This window comes from Narcine bancroftii, chromosome 9, assembly GCF_036971445.1.
Source record: "Narcine bancroftii isolate sNarBan1 chromosome 9, sNarBan1.hap1, whole genome shotgun sequence".
In the NCBI taxonomy this organism is placed as follows: domain Eukaryota; kingdom Metazoa; phylum Chordata; class Chondrichthyes; order Torpediniformes; family Narcinidae; genus Narcine; species Narcine bancroftii.
Genome location: NC_091477.1, coordinates 15,626,327 through 15,638,443, shown reverse-complemented (window position 1 = coordinate 15,638,443; position 12,117 = coordinate 15,626,327). Strand labels below are relative to the sequence as shown.

Sequence of the window (12,117 nt, the reverse complement as noted above, 5' to 3'; positions counted from 1 at the left end):
ACTTAGATCCCTCCTGCCCTTTAATTCTTCAGGAAAGCTGATTTATAGAATATACTCTAACCAGGTGCAGGGGTTCAGACATTTTATATCGAGAATAATGAATACTGTACTTGGCTGTAAGTGAGTTGCAGGCTGTAATCTGATCATGATCCTCAGAAGATTTATGCATAGAAGAATGGATACTTGGAAAAGATTAATCTGTAAACTGTAAGTTTTAAATGAGAATTTTGTTTTGCAATTGGGAGGTTCAATCGTGGAACAGCCAACACCAGTTTACACTCTAAATACAAATGCTCGTCACTGAATGGTATCTGCAATGGATTACCACTCTGATTTTAAAAATATGTGTTGTCAAATATGACCAATGATGCAAAAATATTTCCATATTGCACACCATTGCTCTGCTCTATTTATAAATAGAACAATCTTTCACAGAATTTTGTATTTCTTTTTATCTTTGGGAGCATTGCATTGAACAGGCAGAAGCATTTGTCACTGTTTACATTGAAGTACTGAGAAAAATAGCAAAATTGACTTGTAGATGAAAGTGGGAATAAGGCCCAATTGTGTTTTTTTGTTGCTGGGATTTTTCAAAATCAACTTAAACTATATTTACCCCGTCATGCTCCATTATGAATCAGCCAGTGTACGAAGACACTTTCAACACAGCGCTTTTGCAAGCATCCTACTGTTTTAGTGATAATTTGCTGCCTTTTTATTGCAAGTTTAGGACAAGCAGGAGGGGTTTAACAGATCCTTAAGTCATTTACAATTTTACCCATTCCACCAAACAATATTTAGTCAGATTTGAGAGTTGTAGTTTTATGCTGGATATGTAATTACAGCGACAACAGGAGATTTGAACATGAATGAAATCTATGAGAAAAACAATTGCCAATTTTCCCCTTGGTAGAACTAGTCTTTTGACTCGACCAAAAGGACACTCCAGTTGCAGATGTGGGTTGCAGTCTTAACATTTCCCTTTAGTTTTGGCCTAATTCCTCAGCCATTTATCAAATAATCAATCAAAAATACAATGAATAATTCTACTAAAATCTGGCTGTTGGAATCTGTTCCCCCTTGGTTTCTCACTCAAGCAGTATTGTCTGGATAAATTTCATGGAGAACAAGTACCCAACTCAGAATCTTTAAAATAATTCACAGGTTTTTTCCACCATTGTCACATTCCTTATTTAGATTTAGTCTTCAATGATGTCGTGAAATATGGCCAGAAAGAAGTCTCTTTGATACTTAATAAAATGTTTTTTTTTTGTTGAAAGAATATTTGTTGATCATTTTTTACTTACTAAATATGGAAAAGTATTAAAAATGAATATTACCTCACCAATTTTAATGATGAGTTGAAGAAACTATTGAAAAGTTTTGCCAAAAGGTATATATTTTCCAATTCCACATTTCTCAAATAATTTAATTCGACCAACTATTTATAAACTTTTTGTAACCAAAAAAATCAAAAAACCTATCAATTGTGCTGTTGGAGGCACATTTTAAGAATCAACCTGTTCATTGAATAGCTTCTTTTCTTTGTGTAAGAGCCTGTTGAAAGTAGTTTTGTTTTAATCTCTAGCTGTATACAAGTAATTAGTAATTGCTTTGAAATAATGCATCTGGCATTTGATTCTTTTAAAAGAACAAAGGATTCATTTATCTTACTTTGTCAAATACTTTAAAGTTCATTGCCATTGTAATTGGCATCGAAGTCTTCAATTAAGTAGCTGCAATCTATATTTGAAAATAAACAATTTTTTAGCTTTGATCTCAGCATCAGTCTTTAGCAGGAAGAAAGAATAAAATTACCCGTGGCAACAAATTTACAGAAAAATTCCTGTTCAAGGATTTCAGCTGCCTGCAGCAAACAAATTGACCATTATTACCCATTTCCATTCTTCAACTTCTGTCTTTACCTCTTGATCTCACCATTTTGAAAACCATGCCTAAGCTGACAAGCAGACAAGCCATTTGCTACAGCCTACTGAGCGAATTTCAGATCCACAAGAAGCTGCCATGAAGTTACCTTGTTGACTTGCCTGATTATATTACCCTTTTCTTTTAGCAATCAGTCTTCAGCTAGAGGTTTTTTTCCTTCCTTTACTTGACAGGTGGATGTGGAGGAGATGGTTCCTTTTGTGGGAGAATCTAGAATGAGGTACCACTGTTTTAAAATAAGGGGAGAACTTATTTAACACTGAGGTGGTTTTTTTCTCAGAGGATCATTAAACTTTGGCATTTTTTTTCTCTCAAAGGGTATAGAGCAGAGTTTTTATTCTTTAAATGGAGCTGGATTGATTCTCAGTAATTGAGGGGGATACAAGATTCCCAGGTGAGTTGGAAACACAGAATTCAGTTTACAGAGAGATCAGTGATAATTTTAATGAATGGGATAGCAGGCTTGAATAGCCAAATGGTCTGTTTCTACTCTTAATTCATATGTTTGTGTGCTTTTTGTCACCCCCCCACCCCACCCACCAATATCTGTCGGTTGCCTCACTGTGACAAGATTATAATTGAGGCCAAAGAAGCTCACAACATAATTTCTCATGAATTCAGGTAAAACAAACATTGCACATCTATAGGTTTTAAATCAGATACGCACCAATGAAATATGCCAGAAGAACAGCCAATACCACCGAGGCAGCGATAGAGCACAGGGCAGCACACTTCCAGCTACAGTATTTGGACGGCTTCTTGAGTTTAAAAGCATTGCGGGAGAAGGTGCTTCTGGGCAAGAGGCGTGGAGGTGGAGAGTAGACAGTACCAGAGGTTAAAGGATAGCCGGGTGAGGACGTGCTGAACAGAGGTGTTGTTCCAGAAGAGGTCTTAAAAAGAAAGTGCCTAGAAGAGAGAAAGAACATCCTTCAGAAAGATAGCACACAGTCTGGCATGACTACTTTTACATTTCCTGCTTGGCTAATGAGAAAAAGAACACGGCACAAAACCTTGTCAATATTTAATGAATTACATTTTCACTTCTGTTTTCATAAAATTTTGTTAACATGAAATTATAATTGTATTTTCAGAAAGAGCTCAAGCTGAGGACCTTGAATTTGTAAATAGTAATAAACCTTAATTCTTATTTTTAGTCCAAGGTCCAAGGTTTTACAAAGTGTGCTGAGCAAAGCAAAATCAGAAAAATGGTACATATGAATGTGTCTGCATTTTTCAACAAGAGGGCAGCTAAAATCTCACAATACCCAAGTCAATTATCTAGTGATAGAAAAGACTTGGTCGTAATGTCATCGGTGTGTGCTTCATTTGATTTCTACCATGGGAATGAGGATTTTACTGCACACTTTTGGGCAAAAGCCCAAAGAAATCAGGATTCACTGGGCAGAGTGCAACATCTTGCTCAGAGCTTGCAATGTCACACCGTTCCTTTCTAGATATTTACACAGTCAGTTCAAGCAAGGAAATTTACTTCCTGCTGGCAAGTAATCTCACACCAGTAAAATTGAAGATTCTGGATCCTGATAGCGGGCTTAATTTGCAGTCTCTTGTGACTCCAGGGGCTAATCTTGCTGGCTGGAGTCAGTAGTCCTGATCAGAACTGCTACCATTCAGTCATTTAGATTTCAGTTCATCAAAGACCTACCCGTTATCAACCATGGATGTCTAAGTCTAGCTGAGCAGCAGATGGTGCAGCATCTGTCACTACACTCTACCATTGGATTCCAATAGCGGAACCCAATTTTGATGGGATTCCCTTGCATAATGCTGGGGAATCATCTCTTGGATCGTATGCCATGTCTGAACTAGCAAATGAACTCCAACCCTAATAAGGATTCTAGGAATGTGGGCGAGGAGGCAAACGAAAGGTGGGTTTTCTTTTAACTATTTAATTGAAGTGGCAATATCATTAATCCTTTGCAAGTGTTTATATGTCATAACTTAAACTAATGATTTAACATTTTAGAAAATGTTTCATATGATTTTTCCTAAATCATTGTCTGATTTTGATTATTTCTATATGTTTATGAATTGTAGCAACATTAAAACAATGATTAAAATACTTGACAGCCTATCAAGGCATTTCGGGTTGAAATCTCTTCTCAGGAAAGAGTAAGTTATCACTAGATCAGCACTCCACAAGTATGGGTCCATTGGATCACAGCCATAATCTGGGTCACATTCAGTTAGGTGAGGATAATATTCTATAGAATCAAAGTAGGGTAAAGAGTAGGAGCAGGCCATTTGGCTCTTAGTCGAAACCTTGGCTCTGCTTCGCATCATTTTCTAAATCCCACAATTGCTTTTGTATCTAAAAATCTATTTTCATCTTATATCCACCAAAAACATCCAGGGCAAAAACTTCATGGATTAACTATCCTAATTTCAATCCTATTCATTTAATCCTTGATTCTGAGCCAGTGAAACCTAGCTTTCATCTCGATTACCAGAGGAAAGCTAACTAAACTTCCAAAGAAATCCAAATTCCCAGGACATTCGTCCGATCCATAAGAATCAAACTCCTCATCCACTGAACCTGACTGAAGCAAGTACATTTTTACTGCGATAGGAAAAAACTGTACACAGATCTCTAGATGGAGTCTCACCAAGGTCCTACACAATTGCCTCAAGGTGTACTTACTCTCGTGCTCCCACTTCTTTAAAATGAAGACACATTTAATTTTCCTTCCTATTAACTTGAGTTTTTTTGAATTTAGAGATCCAGCATAGTCACCAGTCCTTTCAACCCATGAGCCTGTGCCAAGTAATCAACAAATCCCATCTGTCTTTAGAACAAAAGTGAAGATTCTCTTTTTATACAGTGATGCCAAGATTCCTTGCCTCTCGAAAATATTATTTCTTTTTCGGTATTCTTATTAACATTGAAATTTCACATCGAAAAATGTAGAGTACCTATAGATATATGTTAAAATTCAAAAAGATGCATAACACTTAAATCTCATAATTTCATCCAAAATACTCCACATTTTAATCAAACAGATACATTTTATTGATATTATAAGAAAAGGAAAATCTAAACTCATTACCAAGAAAGAAGCTGTTTGGCCCCAAAAAAATACAGAATCCTTTTCAGATTTCATATTCTGCACTTCAATGTTTCCCAGCCAAAATGGATGGGTTCATATGACATATATTCCCATGGAGCTTTGTCCTACCTACATACATTGCAGGCAGATGATCTCCTCATTCAAAATTAATATAATTTGCAAATAGTTGAATATTTGCAGTAATGCTTGCAATATACCACAATAAGAATGATGAAATGCTTGACAGATAAATAAGTGCAAGGTAACAACACAATGGAAGTTTTACTTGCTGCAGTTTCTCAGGGACATGAAATATATAATATACGAGAAAAAGACATAAGAATATTAAAGAGAAAATAATTAATAATTAACATTTACAATTGTTTGTCGTGCAAAAAATGGTCTAAGTCAGTAGTATTCATGTTCTCAATGTTCTGACATTAAATGATCTGCAATTCTAGCTTACACCAAGGAATAATAATACCCATTACCTAATAATATACATAACATCTAACAGCCATGAGCAATCTCTTATGTTACATTAAGTCAAAATGTTCCAGACGTAGCCTATTGCATTTCATCCCCAGCACCCAAAAAACCTTTTTTGCAGTACAATTAACTTAATCACTCATTTATCCTGGAAGCTACTCATCTTAGTGTGGCAGAAAGGACCACAAGCAATGGCCAGGACGTTGCCCACAGATTCTGGAACCCTGACCTAGAGCACCCTGATAATATAAAAGAGTACAAAGCTGATAAAGGGCTTTGTGTTGAAAAATTATAAATGACTAAAAATATAAATAAACAAGAATATAAAAATATAAATAAACAAGAATATAAAAATAAACAAATATACGTAGGAAGGTTTGAAATGTGTTTATTTCTATGCAAAAAAGTATTAGAAATAAGGGAGATGAACTTAGAGCATGGGACAGTAAGTGGAATTATGATGTTACAGAGTCTTGGCTGATACAAGAATAGGATTGGTTTCAAAAGGGATAAGATAGGGTTGGGTTAATTGGGGGGGGGGGGAGTGGAAAAGAGGAAGAACTGAGGTACCTTGGGGGACCAAATCAATAGATCTCTGAAAGTTGCTGTGCAAGTTAACAGGATAGTTAAGAAGGCCCAAGGTATGCTGGCCCTCATTGGTTGGGGATGGAGTTCAAGAGTGGGGTAATGTTGCAGCTCTATAAGATCACACTTGGAATATTATGCTCAAATTTTGGTTGTCTTACTACAGAAAGTATGTGAAAGCTTTGGAGAGGGTGCAGAGGAGATCTACCAAGATGTTGTCCAGATTGGAGAATGTGTCTTGTAAGGCCAAGTTAAAAAGAACTTTTCTCCTTGGAGAGAAGAAGGGTGAGAGGTGACTTAATAGATGTCTATAAGATTATAAGAGGCATATATAGGGTGGACAGACAGTACATTTTTCCTGGGTGACAGTCCAAAATACCTGAGGATATCTGTTTAAAGTGAGAGGAGGAAAGTTAGGGGAGACATTGGGGTTATGATTTAAAAAAAATAAATATAGGGAGTCATGGATGCCTGGAATGCATTGCCAGGGATGGTGATGGAGGCAATTGCAATAGGGACATATAAAAGAGTGTGAGACAAGCACATGGATGGAAGAAAAATCGAGGGGAAAAATGAGAAGGTTTAGATTGTTGAGTAGGTTTATATAGGTCAGCACAACATCATGGACCAAAGGGCCTTTACTGTGCTGTAATATTCTATGCTCTATGTTCAAACTAATGTTTCTATCTTTCCATCATCCCTGACTTCTTTATTTCAGCAAACAAATGTATAAATGTGTGAGAGAGGAAGGGAATAGCAGACAAGTACTCATTAAGATGGAGGGACTGTTCAAATAAATTCAGTGACTGAAGTTATTCTAATCCCTCCACAATCATCACTGCCTTGAGTTACAGTTCATTTTTTCTATTAATCGGCATGCAATCTGGAAAAATAAAGACACTGTAACTGAGAATATGCTTTTATATTAACTTTTCACCATGATGGGGACTCTTCTGAATATTTTTGCCTTCCTGGAGTGGCTGTCATACCCATTTGGGATTAGTTAACTGCTTGCAATAACATGGTGACAACAAAAGCTGGAATCTAATCATGAAACTGACAGATTTTGTTTGTGTCAGAGATTAGTGTTGGGTTTTCTGCCATTTTTCACAAACAGAATGTCAGGGAATTCCAGCGTGAGTCAATATTTCAGGATTGATTGACCCACACTGCAGCCAGTAGCAAAGACATAGTGCCTATTCAGTTAGAAGCTCGTCGGGAATAAGTCTGCAATGTTGATGGGTCCTTCAGTTGCAGATCACCATGTCTGATCATCCAACTTTAATTGATGAAAACTCCAAAAACTCTTTCATTCACTAAGCCTACTCCTTTTCATTCATTATATGCAGAAAATTCCGATATGATTTCAATCACATTAAATTTAATTGCAAGAAAATACAGACTTAGTTCAGTTACAAAGGAAACAGATAAGAATCCAGATGATTTCCATGAAGCCATTGTTCATTGGTGATTGGCTTCACCAATGATGCCATTTTCTTGTTTCTTGCTACTTTGTCACAGTCATAGATTATTGGCATAAAACAATTGATCCCACCCAAAGCCAAATAGAAATACAGTTTTATTCTCAAGCATCGCCACAGCTGTTTTCCTTTCTAGAAAACAAAATTGTTTCACCCATACACATTTTGGAGTCAAGAATCAGCCAGCATCTTCAACTTCTGGCTCCAAACTAAAACTATCTAACCTAACTCCAGCTCTCATTTTTACCCACGATTCCCCAATGCAAATCTCATCAAGGCCCTGATTTGATCTTTGATTGACGCTCCAATTCATCTTCTGTCCATTGTCCTAAATGAACCTCAAATCACAATTGCCAACTTCTTTGCCTTCCTTCCCTCCACAGTGCAACCACATGCATCTGGCTCCACTCAGATTTGCATGACACTTTCATTTGCAAGCCAATCATACTCATACCAATGCTTGATGTAGAATTCATATGTTATTGCTCACCACTATGTACTTAACAACTTAAATGCACCACACTCAACATAGTAAAACAATCTTCCTTATAGATAATTAAGAACATGAATCTTTGAAGACAAAGATAGATATTCTTAGAAATTCTATCTCGTATTGCATTACTTATGAATATGACATAACATTATTTATTCAGAACACCAGTTGCTTAACTTATTCTTCCTTTTACTTCAGTTGCTAAATTATGCTTTAGCTCATCTATAACCTGATATGTCAACACAAGAAGTGCCCAAACATGCACTATGGTGACCAAAATGCGTGCCTATAGATGGGAATGAATGTGAAGTTCACCTCATCATAACTTGAAGAGGGTGTATCTGATCTGATGCTACGTTTGCAGCATTTAGGACATACTGAGAGGTTCCCTTTGAGTTATAGATTGATAGTATCAAGAATATTTGGGTTTTCCGGCTGGCTCATTGTGATTGCAGTGCAGGTAGGCCCATTCCCTGATTTTACCACATCACCTTGCATTTGTTTAAAATTTCATGTTCAAGTCTTTGAAACTGATGATCAATAACTCATACCAAGCCATAGTGAAGTGCCCTAGACAAAGGCACATGAAGGATGCTTGATTTTATTTTATTGGCTGTGATTTAATTTATATAATGACCAGAACACATGCATACAAATCTGGTTTTTAATTGTTTGCTGTCAGAGATGGAATGATGCAATGATCTATGACTGAGGTTGTGGGCAGGTTTCTGAAGGGAGATATGGTTGAAGCCACTCATATCACTCATGATATTGTGATAATATGCAGAAAAGTCAGAAAAAGGACTGTCCACGTGGCAGTCTTCCTTCCTCTGCTGGTATAACATAACATAACAACAATTACAGTGATACATTCTAGAAATCTTTACCCTAACACCTTTTGTCCATATGGCAGTCTTCCTTCCTCTGCTGGTATCTTTCCCTCTTGCGATACATTCTAGAAATCTTAACCCTAACATCTTTTGTCCACGTGGCAGTCTTCCTTCCTCGGCTGGTATCTTTCCCTCTTGTGATACATTCTAGAAATCTTTACCCTTACACCTTTTGTCCACGTGGCAGTCTTCCTTCCTCGGCTGGTATCTTTCCCTCTTGCGACACATTCTAGAAATCTTTACCCTAACAACTTTTGTTCACGTGGCAGTCTTCCTTCCTCTGCTGGTATCTTTCCCTCTTGCGATACATTCTAGAAATCTTAACCCTAACATCTTTTGTCCACGTGGCAGTCTTCCTTCCTCGGCTGGTATCTTTCCCTCTTGTGATACATTCTAGAAATCTTTACCCTTACACCTTTTGTTCACGTGGCAGTCTTCCTTCCTCGGCTGGTATCTTTCCCTCTTGCGACACATTCTAGAAATCTTTACCCTAACACCTTTCTGCTTATACTTTGAAGAAAGGCTGAGGCCTGAAATGCGATTCATCAGGAATATATCTTTACCTCTTACAGATGTTGCGAGACCAGCTGCGTTCCTCCAGAAATTTTGTGTGTTTTTACTCCTCTTTTATATTCTTGCTCCTTATTTTATTGTCTGCTGACTCATGGAAAAGATTTAAAAAAAAATGATGGCCAAGGTGTGCTTCATCCAGTTTGTCGATGGAATGTGATACCAACTCAATACTTGAGCTACTCCAGTATTCTGTAGATCCTCAGGAGATAACTGCAGCAGCAATCCATTCCACTGTAGATCTGCTGTGTGCACGTGTTCAGGTTTCTCTTCAGAGTCCTGAGCCAGAAGCGTGGGACTCCTTTGTCACCCGATTGGCAACAAGTGTAATGCAGTGATGTCTATAGTATTGAAGGAGTAAGTTTGCTTTCCATGAAAATAACGTGTGTCCTAGAAAATGGTGCATGTTCAATTGTGTCCTGTCCAGTGGGGGAGATTGCAGTCCTTTCAAGGCCATGTGCATCCTCTTCCTTCTCGTCTCCACTAAGAAGCAAGGTGATGAAGCTGTCCTCCGTTTATGGGTTGAAAGGTTTCGTGATCTCCCCCCTCTGCAAGGCTCTACAAACTGTACTCCGTGTGAAGGCACACTTCCTAACTTTTCGACTGACATTCAATTTGATTTTAAGCAGCATTTTCAAAAATGCCAGAAATATTAAAGAGCTACAGACACCTTGCCAGGCACAGAAAATGCAATGGGTGTGCTGTTATGAAGCTGCCATTGCTCTCACTGCACTAGCAGATTTCTAAATTTAAATTTAGACATACAGCATGATAATAGGCCCTTTCGGCAACTACGAGCCCATGCCACCCAATTGATCTCCAATCCCAGTGCATTTTGAGAGGTGGGAGGAAACCAGAGACCCCAGAGGAAACCCACACAGAGAACATGCAAACTCATGAGGGACAGTGACCAGGATTTGAACCCTGATCACTGGCTCTGTGATAGCATTTTACTAACCGCTATGCCAACCACGCCTTAATCTCTTTTACAAAGCAGAGATCTTCAGCATCAACCTCTACTGAAGCCGTGGGTGAAGAATTATTCCTTGAAGACCCTCAACTGAGGTTGAGGGCACATCTCTCTGTCAAACCATAGAACACTCCAGCAGAACGAAAACAGGCCCCTCTAGTGTGTGCCAAACCATTATTTTGCCCAATCGCACCAATTGCCCCTGAACCATACCCCTCCCATCCATACCCCTTCAGGAGCGTCTTGGTCTGCTCACTTTGGCTTCACTTTGTTCTCCCAATTGCCTTCAACTCTCCCCCTCCTTTCCCACCCCATCCCACCTCAACCCCACCACCCCCATGACATGGAAGGCTGAGCAGTCATAGCTGTCTATAAGCAACCCCTTTCAGCTTTAGATTTTAAATAATCATCAAGGATCCACATCACCCAGCACATGCTCTTGCTCACTGCTACCACCAGGAAAGAGATACAGTTGCCACAAGATGTGCACTACCAGCTTCAGGGACAGCTACTACCCATCCACCATCAGGCTCCAAAACAATAAACTCAAAAAGGGATTCATTTAAGGACCCTTACTTTTGCACTTTGTTTTTTTTACTCTATATTGCAGACTTTGTTTACATTTCTTTATTTGTTTACATGTGCACTTTGAGTATTTTTTCCACGACCAATAAATGATAATTCTGCCTCACCCGCTGAAAAAAGAATCTCAGGATTTTATGTGATGACATGTATGTACTCTGACAATAAATCTGAAATCTTAATAAATTGCCGGGTACTATTTTTTGCAACTGCCAGGTCACTCAATATTTCTCAATAGTTCAAGCTAATATTCAAAAGCAAAAATATTATCATGGAAGCAACCTGAAGAAAACAAACCAGCAGCTAACCTGTAATTAATTTATGATTTCTTTAAATAGCATGAGTTAGAGATCTTTTATCATGTCCAACATTTACTCAGCTGTTCAGAACTGAAGTAGCACATAGGCTAAAATGGCAACAGTGGACCAATTAATACCATTATTCAGCTCTCTCCTATTCCAAATGGTCCAATATTCCTAAATGATGGGTTCAGTTTCTGTCCAGGAGAATCCTCAAATCAGCATAAACTTCCAAATCTAATCTTATCTCCAATACAAGGCCAACATACTTTTAACAAAAAAAAACACAAATGGGAACCATCCTCATTTTTGATTTGCCACATGGATAACAGCTTCAAACTGCCTTTATCTTTTTAATTAACTGCCCAATAAATCATAGCCAGCTTTTAAAATTTATTACCTTTGCCACAGGACATTACTTTATCATGTACATTTGTGTGCAATTTGCTGTTGCAATATGCATTACCTTACATTTATCCACATTAAAATTCCCTACTGGTCAAATAATTAAAGATTCCATTGTGCAAGAGCACTAAAAAACAGGAATGTAAAATATAAGTCAAGAGAGCTGTCAACATTGGACATTTAATCTACACATTGTTCCAGAAGCAGGCCCTATGAAGAGAAAAAGAAAAGTAAAGAAAAACATTGTGAAGTGCACCATGAAATATTCCAGTAAGAAAGGAGAAATTAATTGCTTTTCACAGCTAATCCTTTCAGAATGTCAGTCCTGTTGATCTAATTTT

The 12,117-nt window shown here is 37.8% G+C and overlaps 1 protein-coding gene across 1 annotated transcript in view; it reads right to left on the bottom strand.

The window, feature by feature from the left end:
• Positions 1-12,117, bottom strand: part of tenm2a (teneurin transmembrane protein 2a) — a 767,339-nt gene that overhangs the window by 204,892 nt on the left and 550,330 nt on the right. The window contains exon 5 of the mRNA XM_069898186.1: positions 2,615-2,853. Coding sequence (XP_069754287.1) covers positions 2,615-2,853 — 239 coding nt within the window. The remainder of the gene's footprint in view (positions 1-2,614; positions 2,854-12,117) is intronic.